Consider the following 13880-nt stretch of genomic DNA (forward strand, 5'->3'; position numbering starts at 1 on the left):
TGGAGAACAAAATCACAAATCTGTTACATTCATAAATGTTACCTGACATAAAGAAAGACACTTCTCTTTAATCATTTCGTAAGATATGCCAGTGACAGAATATGTACACCACCTTTGGTGGACTATATTCATACATATTATTCATCAAAACAGGAAATTAAGAGAAATGGGCCATACTAAAATGAGTACTTGGGAGAATCAGAACTTCATCTACCCACTTACTACTGTCAATATTTTCCAGCTATAGAAAAAGACTGGGAGGTTAAAATGTAGAATAGATACCTTTGTATATCCCATGCTTCCTTAGAAAAACAAGGCAGCTTTAAAAGCTAAGAAAAATGACACTAAGAAAGGGGTGGAAATTTACAAAGAATGTCAGTGAACACAACAGGAGTGTTGGGAGGACGTGTGGTGGAGAGAAATCTTAGCTTCCTTAAAACACAAGAGGCAAGTCAGGTTGAATTCAGATCACCGTATTACATTAAGGATAGTGGGCTCTGGAGCTAAAGGGTGAAGGGTCAGAATCGCAGCCTCACCATTTCCAAGACTGAAACCTAAGGCAATTTTTTGAGTCATGAGGCTATTGTAAAGATTAAACAAAATAATGTACATAGAGCTACATAGCCTAATACTTACTATTATAATACTATTACAGCAGTTTCTAAAGGGATGGTACTGGGGCGCCTGGGTGGCTCAGTCGGTTAAGCGGCCGACTTCGGCTCAGGTCATGATTTCACGGTTCACGGGTTCGAACCCTGCAAGGGCTCTGTGCTGACAGCGCTGAGCCTGGAACCTACTTCAGATTCTGTGTCTCCCTGTCTCTCTGCCCCTCCCCTGTTCATACGCTGTCTCTGTCTCTCAAAAATAAATAAATGTAAAAAAAAAAAAAACTAAATAAATAAAAATAAAGGGATGGTACATAGGTACCTTAAAGGAAACCAAGTTTTGTTTTGTTGGTTTTTTTTTTTAATCTCAAACAGACACGGATTACATGAAGGACAATGAGTGAACACTGTCCTCAAGACTTTCAAAGAAAATATACTAGAAAAATTAATTTAGTTGGTTCCGTGTATTGCTGTAAAGGTAAAAGAAAAACAATTTGGTATACATAAAGAATTAAGGAGGCCAAAATAACATGGTCTGCCAATAAGAGAAAAGAGTGGTGTGTGAGCTGCCGGAGTCCAACCAAAACACGTTAAAAAATATATATATTTGACTGGAAGAAAATAGGTTACATGTGATGCTAAAGGAAAAAAGTGGTCTTTAGATTGCTAAGTCATAGACCCTTTTTTTATGTTCAAACACACACTCAGTCAATGTCTTATAATCAGGCATGATGGCAGCATTTATTTTTTTAATTCTCTTATTTGTTCTAAAACTAGATTCTAAATACCACTTATGGATAGAAAGCTCATACCATAACACTGTCTTTCCTAATATTCAATTTTCTCCATCAGGTTTTTGCTACTACCAAAGAACAACAATGTCCAGAGACATTTCTGATAGAAGGGAAGAACTGCTACTGGCATCTGGTAAACTAGGGATGCTCCAAAACATCCTTCGTGCATAGTCCCCTAGAACAGAAAATGATCCAGCCCCAAATGTCAACAGTGTAGAAGCTGAGAAACCCTAACCTGGAACCATGCCATTTAGTAGGAGATATTTGTTTCATACTTTCAATATTATCTGACTTCAACATTCTTACCTTTGCATTTCTTCCTGTGTAAGATTCTTTCTCATTTCTCTGGATAGATGGTAAAGACGATGGAGTGTAGATGCATGAAAAAGAGCATTTCCAGATTTCCAAAACACAGTCGAGACTTTGTTATAGTAATTTGCCATCAACTGAGGTTTAGGTGGTTTTTTAGACAAGGTAAATAGTCCATGAATATCTTCCACAGCTTTGAACGCTTCCTAAAATTAGGAGTATAAATTAGTCACTGCATTCTAAACGAACAAAAAATCTAATCCAAATCTCTTCATGAAACCTAAAACACAAAACACTGAAGAATAAAAGTGGGAAGTAAAATCCCTTTATGTGTGGTTCCTTTTATTCATCTATAATCTAGTATCTGATGTATCTCACAAAACTGCCATGATCACAAACATACTAAATCCTTAAACTTCTTAAAATTAGACAGAACAGGTTTGAACTGGCACAGGTTTGAACATGTGCCAGCTGACGTATAGAACACAGTGTTTTGCTTTCTGTCTCTTTCACAGTAGTAGCAGGGGTGTATTTTGAGAAAGTGCCAAATATCTATACAAACATCTATCTGCCCTATAGAGAATTTTGTAGAATTCAATTTTATTTAGTCTTTCTGCCAACCAGCCCCAGCCTAAAGCTTGACACAGTAACCAGGTTAGCTATTCTACGACTATCTTGACAACTTTGCCAACTATGGTTTAATTTGCAAAGGTTATTTTTAAATCCCATTGACTGTCCTAAAAATGTTTCAAAGTACCCTTGCAAACGTGGTTTTATATGCTTACAAATTTTTCCATAATAGATCGTTTTAATGATTAAATCTGATCCTTTTGACAGAAAACAGATCAGCGGATCTTAAGGATCAGGGAGGGGTTGGGTGCAAAGGGGCATAAGGCAGTTTTGAGGAAATGTTTTACATCTTGATAATGGTGGTTACTGCATTTGTCAGACTTCAGGGCGAGTTTTGCTGGATGTAACTTACACATCAATAAATGTGACTTTAAAATTCTTTTTTAACAGTGATTATCATACCACTTGGGATATACAGAAAAAATATCTAGAAGGACATTAAAACAAAACATAGAGGTTATTTCTGAGTGATAACATGTGAGTATTACTTCCTTCTTTCTACTTATCTATCCATTTGTTCTATAAGGAGTATGTCTACCTTCTATAGAACCTCTTTTTCCTATTTCATCAGGTAGTATTTTAAGGGTGTCCCTACAGAAATGGAAAATATTTTGGGAGAGCAGGAAATCACATTTTCACTTGGCTCAAAAAACTACCACTCTTTCTTTGCAATTTCAATTAGATTTTATATTTTGGTCAAACATGTAGAAGTCTCAAGTTGTGACTACAAAATCACGTGAAAATGTCTTTGCACAATTCTTAGTGTAAAAAGCTCAAGTAGTGGGCAAGACTCCCAGCACCACACTGAGATCTCCCATGTAGGATATTCCCCATGCATGTTTACTAAGTCAAAGCAGCACCAAGAAATCTGAGAGACGATCCAGTGCGCTTCTCCAATTCTCTACAGCAAAGGACAAGTTTTGTTTTGTTTCATTTCATTTTTAATTTCCAACCTTTTGCCACCAATACTTTTATAAAATACAGTAAAATTATTACAAAAATTGAAAAACAAGCTCAGTTTTTCTAAACAGAGTAAAACACACACACACCATCACCATGAAATTGCTATCCTTCCCCCCCAAAAAACCCTTCGTAAATGCATATTCTCCTAATTATTTCAATCTGGTAGTTCACAGACTGGCACCAGGCAATGAACCACACTTGGAGCAGCACTGAGGATGAACTGTTTTATATGGAAAGCCACTGGGCCCAAAAGAGCACACATTTGGCCCCCATTTCACAGCAGGCAACTAGAACCACGATATTCTGAGATTGCTTGTTCAGAACTCTTGGTTATCCATCAGATGATCTTAAATTCTTCAATTAATGATTAAAATTAACCAGTAAGTATCAAGAGAAAGATACTCATTAAAGAAAATAATAACAACATGGGCTACTGTTACTACAAAAGACAGATAGTAGTTCACAACGTACCTGCCACAATTCCATGCTGATAGCACTGTCCAATTGAACAAGCCTGGTCTCCAAATGCATGGACTGGCTTTCTGGATTATTAAGATTGATTGCTGTACTTTGGTTATGGTGGCGTTGAATCTGTGACAAGTGCATTCTCAAATTGTCACAAAGCTTACGGAATTCAGCCTTACGGGTGTATTGGAGGCAGAATTTGAAAGCTATAGACATAATTATAAAATATATTAGGTACTTTCCACCATCAACAAGTATGTGAATAAGTTTTATTTCAAATACTGAAATCAGTTATTTTAACAAGATTTACCCAAACTTATAATCAGTCTTCAGAAATGATCAAGGTCATTCGTCACTTGTGTCCTGACCATCTACTGGACATAGTCCTGGCCTAGGACTAAAATTTGTTTCTGGGATTCTGGGAGAGTTTACAAATGGGAAGCTATTCAATTGAAGTGTAGGAGGGACTCACCTTTCAAACACCTACCACTTCAAATCCTAAAAGAACAAAAAATTCTAGCCTGGAATACAAAGAGCCTTCTTATCTAACAAAATTTGGGCTTATGATAACCTGATTTCAACTGTGTACATAGATGTATACCGTAACTACTTGCTCTGTCATTAAAATAATTTTCTACTGTCATATATGCAATATAACAATTTTTTCAGAATCCCTTTGCCCTAAAAAAAAAAAAAAGAGAGAGAGCATTTCTATTTCAATAGGCCCAAAATGAAGGGATGCAGTTTAACTTCAAGTTAACATTTATGTATCAGTAGTTAGCAAAAAGCCCAAGTTTACTTGTCTTAAATGAAAATTCACACATGCTATATAAATAAAACAGAAGTTGTAATACTCTTAGTAAAATATTTTTATAAGCATTTATTTATGAAGTAATCTCCACACCCAATATGGGGCTCCAACTTACAACCCTGAGATCAAGAGTCATATACTCTACCAATGGAACCAGTCAGGTGCCCCTACAGTATTTTTTTTTGGTAAAATATTCCTTAAAGTCACTTACAACTTGATAAAACAAATGCCAATCATCCCCATAGTGAGAAGAATGGCAACATAAGGTTGTACTAAGGCCAAAGTAAGAACAAGTCAAAAGCTACTCTCAAGTCACACATACCCCTTTTGTATACAGTTAGAAAGCTCCATTAAGAGCAAGATAAGTGACAGTAAAGACAAGACACGAGATTAAGATAACAGACTTGATGCAGCTCTTTAGGACTGAAAGTTCAGGTAACCCTTGAACAAGGGTTTGAACTGTATGGATCCACTTACATGTGGATTTTTTCAATAATTTTAACCTTCTCTTTTCTCTAGTTTACCTTAAGAATACAGTATATAACACATATAACGTACAAAATGTGTTAATCAACTGTTTATGTTACCAGCAAGGTTTCTGGTCAACAGTAGGCTATAGTTACGTTTTGGGATAGGCAAATCACAGGCAGATCAACGGTGCATGAGTGGGGTCAAAGGGGTGTTTCAGTCTGCACCTCTACCCCCCCACCCCAAGCTGTTCAAGTGTCAACTGTATATGCACTATGACAGCTGGATACCTTTTAAGATGATCCAGAGTCATCAAGATGACTTATTTCTATGTTCAGTAATACTGTTTAAGAAAATAAAAATATGCATTTTTCAAGGAATCACAGAAGCCCAGAGCTTAAAAAGACCTTAGAAACCCTTACATGGGGAACCTGGGTGGCTCAGCTGGTTGAATGGCCAACTCTTTGATTTGGGTTCAGGTCATGATCTCACGGGTTTATGAGTTCGAGCCCCACATCAGGCTCTGTGCTGGTGGAGCCTGCTTGAGATTCTCTCTCTCCTTCTCTGCCCCTCTCCTGCTCACACTCTCTCTCTCAAAATAAATAAGCATTAAAAAAAAAAAAAAAAGCCACGGCATGATTAAGTATATATGCAGTAGGTAACGTCAAAAAGCACAAGTCACATTTATCAGAAAGCAATCAAAAAGTTACATTTGTTTTTCTAGTCACCTGGGAAATTCCAAAATGACTTTGTCTTTCAGACATCCATGAAGTGGATTTCATATAGAATTACCCTAACTAGTAAAACAAACTTCTTGTAGTCACTTAGTTACTATCTGAATGAATGCCAACCATCTCTCAATGAGGATAAAAACTATAAAATAAATACGATGAAGAAAAACAGGTTAACTTTAATTGTCAATCTTTTGCAAAGTCTTCTCCTAAAAGTCAACTTTTCAAATCAGTTCTCATTTTACCTTGTTGGGCAATATCATGGTAGAGACGCTCTACTCTAGAATTATTTCGAAGAAGGTCCAAACACTGTCTATATGACTCCCAAAGGAATTTAACCCACGGAGTTAAAAGTAGTCTGTCAGTACGATCCTGAGTGTCTTCACCACTTACAGCACTTAGGAGAACACTAAAAAAAAATTTAAGTTAAAAACAATTTTAGACACGATTTCCTACTTTGCCCTAAGATTAAAAAAAACAAAACCAACAATGATACCAGTGTAAGAAAGTGTGAATCCTTCTTACAACTTTGGGCACACTGTAAAGATGCCATGTAAGTGTTCAAGTATTTGCATCCCCAACCCATATGACAACCATTTAAATTAGTATCTGACTATCTGAAGGTTGTTAATTTGCCACCTTTATGAATTCTGAATAGTATGGCTTTCTTATTAGACAGTTAAAATTCCAAAGATAAGCATTCTTTCTAATAAACATCTATACTTCAAATGAGGATGAGGGAGACACATGTAAAGAAAAACATTGACAAAAATGTATTAGCAAAAAAAAAAAAAAAAAAAAAGAATTAGCAATTTAACCTACATACCTCTCAGGAGTTTGAATATTATCCAGATCTTCTATGTCTAGGACCATTTGCTGAGATTCTTCTTTAGCAGCTTCAGTTTTTTCCTCTGCCAATTTCAAATATGCCCTAACAACATCCTCTAGAGATTTGATGTTCACCTAACCAGAGAGGGAGAGAGAGAAAACCTTAAAACACTTCTCAACAAACCACAGAATGCTTTAAGAGCAAATTTTATGACATAAAAGCATATTACCTTTAAAAGGTAAACTTCTCTGAAAATCATTAAAGCACTATTAAAAATATAAAACCCAGCTCTTTTCATACCTGTTGACAAATGTTCTTATACTGGTATAATCCCTCTTTAGCCAAATGGCTCTTGCGAAGATCCACACAAAGTTCCAAGTATTTCAACATAATTGGCTCGTGTATCTTTTGCCATGTTCTGTGTTTCTTACTTTTCATAACATCATAAAGAACATCCAAAGCAGGCTGCTTTTTTCCAACCTCAAGAAATTCTGGAAAAGTAATTCAGAAAAATTAAAATTGGTATGTATACTATACTAAAGTATAAATCTTGCTTAAGTTGGCTATTTTAATTTCTAAACTCACTACCATCTCTTTTTAGAGCACACTTATTTTTGACATTTAAAGCCGTGCCGAAATTACCCAACTTAATACAATGAAGACTGGTATTATCTCAAAATATGGTCTATGGATAAAAAGATTTCACTCAATTACATTGTACCGAACCCTTGTAAATGACTGCCATGTTCCAAAAATTGAAGTTATGAGAGAGAAAAATCTCCTCCCAGCAAACAAAGAAAAGTGAAATGTGACTTTAGTCACAATGATCTGGTGGATACAATTTCTGCTCTAGGCAAAAGGATCATTAGACTCAATAAGACAGTCAATTAGATATTGTTCCTTGAAGATCAATTGACTATTTATGTGGGTCTACTTCTGGGCTCTCTATTCTTATCACCATCTATTGCAATGTATCTAGTCTTTTTCTAATACCGCCCTGACTTGATTACCATGGACTTATAGTAAAGTCTTCAAACCAAGTAGTAGGAGGGCTCCAACTTTGTTCTTCTGTATTGTTTGGCTCACTAAGTCTTTTGCCTTTCCATATAAACTCACAATTAGTTTGTAAATATCTACAAAATAGCTCACTGGAATTTTCATTCAGATTTAATGAATCTACATATCAAAATTTGGAAGAATTGACAATAGTCTTCCAATCTATGAAATATCTCTCCCATTTATTTATCCCAACCTAAACATGAGCAAAATCTTAAGACAAACCCCAATTGAGGGACATTCTACAACATACCTGACCAGTACTCATCAAAATTTGTCAAGGTTACCAACAAGGAAGTTTAAGAAACTGTCATAACCAAGGTGGGGAGGAGGAGAGTGTCTGAGGAAACAGGACGACTAAATATAATATGGTATCTTGGATGAGATTCTGGAATTCAGAGAAGGACATGAGGGAGAGCTACGGAAATCTGAGCAAAGTATGGACTTTCATTAATAATGTTATCAGTATTGGATCATTAGTTGTGATAAATGTCCCAAAATGACAGAAGAAATTAATAGGTTATGGTGTATATGGGAATTCTCTGTACTATCTTTGCAATAATTCTGTAAATCTCTAACTTTTAAAATTAAGTTTATTTTTAAAAATAAAAAAAATTTTAGAATGTACACCAGAGAAAATTACACATTTCTGAATTTACTACCACCTAAACCTGAAGGCACTCTGCAAGTGGCAATATTTCAAAATCCAGTTCCAATCTAAGGTTTCATGTACACTGCTCATTTTGAAATTCACTCAAAAGCAGAGAGTCCTCTATCACATTACTTCTGACAAAGGTTAAAATTTATCTTTTTTCTCATCTTTTACTTTATTTACTTTTGCACAAAACTTAGTAAACTGAGGGAAGGGGAAGGCTATTTAACCTAAGTCATTTGGTTATGTTCAACTTAAAATTCAGTAATTAACAAATTTCACAAAGAAAAAATCTTTTCACTGAACATTTGAAACATACTTTGGGGAACCAAAACACTAATTAACACTATTAAAAAAGATCTTAAAACACTACATCCCTATTGTTAAAAATCACTATTTTCCTAAGAAAAAAATCTTTTTTTTGGGGCGCCTGGGTGGCGCAGTCGGTTAAGCGTCCGACTTCAGCCAGGTCACGATCTTGCGGTCCGTGAGTTCGAGCCCCGCGTCGGGCTCTGGGTTGATGGCTCAGAGCCTGGAGCCTGTTTCTGATTCTGTGTCTCCCTCTCTCTCTGCCCCTCCCCCGTTCATGCTCTGTCTCTCTCTGTCCCAAAAATAAATAAAAAAAAAAAAAAAAAAAAAAAATCTTTTTTTTGAAGTAGTCAAATGATATTTTATTTTTAATATATGAAATTTATTGTCAAATTGGTTTCCATACAACACCCAGTGCTCATCCCAAAAGGTGCCCTCCTCAATACCCATCACCCACCCTCTCCTCTCTCCCACCCCCCATCAACCCTCAGTTTGTTCTCAGTTTTTAACAGTCTCTTATGCTTTGGCTCTCTCCCACTCTAACCTGTTTGTTTTTTTTTTTTTAAGAAAAAAATCTTTGACAAAGAATTATTTTTAAGAGTTAACCAAACAGCGTACAGCATTATCATGTAACTGTGCTAGGCAAACAACTGGCAGAAACACTGCTTATTTGGGAATTTTACCAGATTTACAGATTTAGTAAGTAATTTTTCTCCCAACTATCACATCTTTCAGGAATGCTGCTTCTGAACGTTCCTTCCTCCAGGAAAACTACAAACAATATTCCAACTCTGGTATATTATGAAGTTTGCAACAAATCACAAAATATACTGAAATTCTTATCTTTAAAGGATAGCCTGTGTCTTCCCATATCATATTAAGCCCTATTCTTCATAGGTTAGTGAAAACAAACCCCTCTTCAGTAATTCACGTCAATGTCAACATGAATAGTACTGTTAGGAGAAAAAGTCCATTTTCATTTGAGTCAATGCTATTACCAAAAAAAACAAAGAACCAAAAAAAAAAAAAAAAACCACCTTGTAAGAGGAAACAAAGATGTAACACAACTAGATACTTTGTTAGAATACTAAGCCTTTCCTGGGTGTTTTTTGTTTTTTAAGCCTTCCTGTTCTGAGGGGAGGACGTTACAGTCTTTAAACTGGAGCATACATACAAGGTTATCGTCTAAAATCCAACAGTACCTTAGGTGTTTTTAACAATTATTTAACAGAAAAGTCTCTATCACCCAAAAATTTGGAAGTAAATGTTTTTAGTTAAATTTAGCATTCATATTAAAGAGCACAGCATCAGCACCAGAACAACCTATTATATCCAATTCCCAATCTTACACTGAGGATTTAAATCTTATACTGTTAAGTATATAAACACTGTCAAAATGCTTGTAACACAGAACAGGCACAAAGAGAATTAAAGTTGAGAACTGTGCCCGGGATGGTGATGACAAAATAATAAACTATGTAAAAATAATTTACCTACCCTATCTCTTATTTTTAAATAGGGGAGTGTGGTGTCTTAATGTCACTATAAAAAATAAAAAATCTAGGGGCGCCTGGGTGGCTCAGTCGGTTGAGCGTCCGACTTCGGCTCAGGTCACGATCTCGCGGTTTGTGAGTTCGAGCCCCGCGTCGGGCTCTGGGCTGATGGCTCAGAGCCTGGAGCCTACTTCCGATTCTGTGTCTCCCTCTCTCTCTGCCCCTCTCCTGTTCATGCTCTGTCTCTCTCTGTCCCAAAAATAAATAAACATTAAAAATAAAATAAAATAAAATAAAAATAAAAAAATAAAAAATCTTGTTTAGGGATAGAAAAGTGATTTTTTTCACTTCCTAAACAGCCAATCAGAATTTATTATTACAAATTCCACTTTCAAACTCTGAAACAATAGGTTCAAACAAAGCAAATGCACTAAAAAATAATTTTTATAGGACACCCTACCATCATCATGGGAAAAAAGCAAACATGGATACCAAGCAAGGACATTTTTAAAGGGAAAAAACCTGAATGGGAACAGATATGATAGTCCATGAGGGTGAGTTCCTGTCTTTATCCGAAGTCACATACAGGGAGAATTTAGTTCCTATGAATTCTCTAGTAAGGGGAAAAAAAAAACTTTTTGAGGCTAGAAAGGCATACCACATATTAAAAGCTCTATTGCAATGTTAAAAAAAAAAAAAAAGTTCATTTCCAAACTGATATTCTTGAAATAAAAATAAAAATCTAGCATCATGAACTGTTACTAGGAGGGTGGACATGCTGAGCTTACCTTTCAGACACAGTGACAAACTGTATCTATTTATAAAAGAAAAAGCTTAGGTCGGCCCTTCAACATTACTAGTTTATTTGGGCAACAGACCAAGTAGATAAGCTATAATGTTACTCGATTTGTGGGTTTAATAACTTTATTTATAAGTCACTGGTAGAACTAAATTATAAGGTTGTTACAAGGTCAGGAGCAATTAATTCTGCACTACTGACAACATAATCTGCAAAAGGGTCTTTTTCCAAATGATTCTGGGGTATAAATTTCTTGTCTGTAACTGCTTAGGCCAAGTTCTCATCTTCCTGAATGATTACTATAATAGTTTCCAAAGGAATGGTTCTGAATTACAGACTCAGAGTGACTTGAAGAACTATTCTACTTAAACATACTCACATTTTATTACGGTAACGCAGTGGATTAAGGTCTAAATGTGTTTAAGGCTACAAATGTCATAGATAAAACGTTTACATAAAATGAGATTATCTCCATGGAATGAAATGCGCTTTTACGATCCTATTTAAAGTTTTGTAAGCGGTGCCATGTGCCATCCACATTCAGCTCACTTTGACACTTTCAGACAGGATCTTTCATTCACAAGATCAAAGGTACAGAACTAACTACTTGAAAGCTAAGGCCTCTCTCTACTGTAACACCCATCCTACAATTTAAAAGGGCTGCAGCAAGGAGTCAGTACAGACTTTTAAAAAACCTACACAAATAAAAGCCCCCCCACAGTGCCCCTTTCTCATCTTGCCTACTTTAATTTCAGATGCTTTCCCTAACTTGCCCTTCATGAGTCAAGGCTATTTCAACTTAGAAAACGTGAAAAAGAGGTTTAAGATTCATTACACAGGAGATAACCCTTTTAATTTAAAGAATTACCGAAACAGTAAACTCATATGAGGATTCAAAAGGGAGGAGTGATGAAAGCAACAAGGCCGGAGCACATCAAATGTGTAATACTTAGGCTATCCAGATTACAGTGCTTCAGCCTATTAGAAGGAAAAATGCCTGTTGGTAAAGCAAACAACTGTAGAACAAATCTACAATAGCAATTACAGTAGCAATTGAATCCAAGTCATTTTGTATACCATAATATAGATTTCTAAGTTTCTAAATGTAAGAAAAAAATTCTAACTTTGCTACAGTTCATCTTCTGGTGATAAATCTCCATTTCCACCGAGTTTCTTTCCTATAAATTAACGTCCTTAATTCTTGCCTGTCCTAACCATTAGATCACTGGTTAAAATGAGCAGTCATCAGATCTAAGTTGTACTTTTAACTGATTTTTAGAACAATTACTCTACTCTATTCCAAAGAATGTGGCATTATCCTATTTCACACTCTTACCACCCTCCCAAATTGTTGCTTTTAAAATAACCATGTGAGGAAGGCACCCTTACCCCCGACAGATGATCACTAACAATTTTGTGTCGACTGAAATTGACATTTCCACAAGAGGAATTTCCAAACAAGCTAACAAAATAAGCTCCACCAACATAAGGACTGTAAGAGACACAGTATATCCACCTACAAAATGAGATAAGACTGGAAACTTGCCTGGGGTACAGGAAGGGTTGAAATAAGAACTATCAACTACCTACACACTTAGAAATTATTAGGCTTAAAAAACTCTAAACGAAAAAGTTTTTAAAGACCAGAGCCATGCATAATACATTGCACCCCCATGATGCGAACGTAATAAATGCCTCTTGAATAGACCGAGACACGCACAACTTTTCGCGAAAGGGCCGGTGGCATAAGAACACATGGAAATCAAAATCGCAGGCAGCAGCGCTGTGGCGAAAAAAAGCAACTCATCTGGAAGTCTAGAGACCTTGGTTCTAGTCTCCTGGCTCCACAACTAACTCTCGGAGTGACCTTGGGTAAGCATTCTCCCTGTAGGCCTCAATTTCGTTATCTTTAAGAAAGAACTTGAAGTCTCTTACAGGTTTAACAATGTTCCAACTTCATGTGATTTGGGATAGGCTCTGGGACTGAGAATAATCAATGCCAGGAAACAACAGACAACCGGTTAATTGGGTCAGAGTCCCCGAAGCAGAGCTATAGTGACTGGGGAAAAGGCTAAGTGGACCCTGACCCAGCAAAGCCCGGCGCTGGATTTGGGGGGCGGAGGTGTCTGCGAGAGGGCGGGAGGTGGGACTGGCCGGCTCCCGGCGCCGGCAGGAGGTGGAGTCGAGGTTCTCGCGTGCATTGTCCCCGGGAGGGAGCCATGTTTCTTCCTCCCCGGCACTCCCAGATGGCGGCTGGGGGCGCGGGGCCTAAGCAGCCGAGGGCCCGGCGGCCTGGGGAGCCGGGCGGAGGCGGACGGGGTGGGGGGGGGGGGGCGGTTAAGGAGGCCAGGCCCCGGTAGACCTGTCTCCGGGGCCGCGGCCCCTGAGACGCAGCAGGAAGCGGCGGGGGGAAGGAAGGGCCCCCCCAGAGCGACGGTTCCCGGCTCCGCACCTCCCACCCCCCCCAACGGCGGTCGGTAGGAGCGAGAAGGGAAACCATGCCCAACCACAGGCTGGAACGGCGGCAGACAGGTCTCATCGACCACCTCTGCAGCCGCAGACGGGAGACGGAGCAGGGAGAAGGAGGCCCGGGCCCCTCGACCTCCGAGGCCTCGGGCCGACCCAGCCCGGCGCGCCCCGATCCCCTACTCACCGTTGGCGCGTTTGAGGGCATTTTCCGGCCTCTGGAAATAGGCCGGCATCTTGGCGGGCGGCTCAGCTCACCGGCGTCAGCGAACTCCTTGGTGGCCCGGGCCGCGAGAGGAGAGGAAAGGGAACCAGCGCGAGGTTCCACGCGCCTCGCCAGCAGTCGCCCGCGCCCAGCCGGCCAGAGACGGAAAGGAAAGAGCCACGTGACCCCCGCACGGCTGCGCCGCCGCCGCCCAGGCCCCGGATGTACGGGGCGGTCCTCCGCGCGCAGGCGCGCTACCGTCGCGCGCACCGGCTGACGTGGCGGCGGGTGCAGT

At 38.5% G+C, this 13880-nt stretch overlaps 1 protein-coding gene across 1 annotated transcript in view; it reads right to left on the minus strand.

Annotated features, from left to right (window-relative positions):
* EIF3A (eukaryotic translation initiation factor 3 subunit A) overlaps positions 1-13764 on the minus strand; it is a 35914-nt gene extending 22150 nt beyond the window's left edge. Inside the window, exons 1-6 of the mRNA XM_047826142.1 lie at positions 13568-13764; positions 6906-7096; positions 6603-6739; positions 6022-6185; positions 3773-3972; positions 1706-1914 (exon numbers count right to left, since the gene is read on the minus strand). Of these exons, the coding sequence (XP_047682098.1) occupies positions 1706-1914; positions 3773-3972; positions 6022-6185; positions 6603-6739; positions 6906-7096; positions 13568-13616 (950 nt within the window). The 5' untranslated portion in view covers positions 13617-13764. The remainder of the gene's footprint in view (positions 1-1705; positions 1915-3772; positions 3973-6021; positions 6186-6602; positions 6740-6905; positions 7097-13567) is intronic.
* Between the last annotated feature and the right edge of the window lie 116 nt (positions 13765-13880).

The sequence above is a fragment of the Prionailurus viverrinus genome, chromosome D2 (assembly GCF_022837055.1).
Source record: "Prionailurus viverrinus isolate Anna chromosome D2, UM_Priviv_1.0, whole genome shotgun sequence".
Taxonomy (NCBI): Eukaryota; Metazoa; Chordata; class Mammalia; order Carnivora; family Felidae; genus Prionailurus; species Prionailurus viverrinus.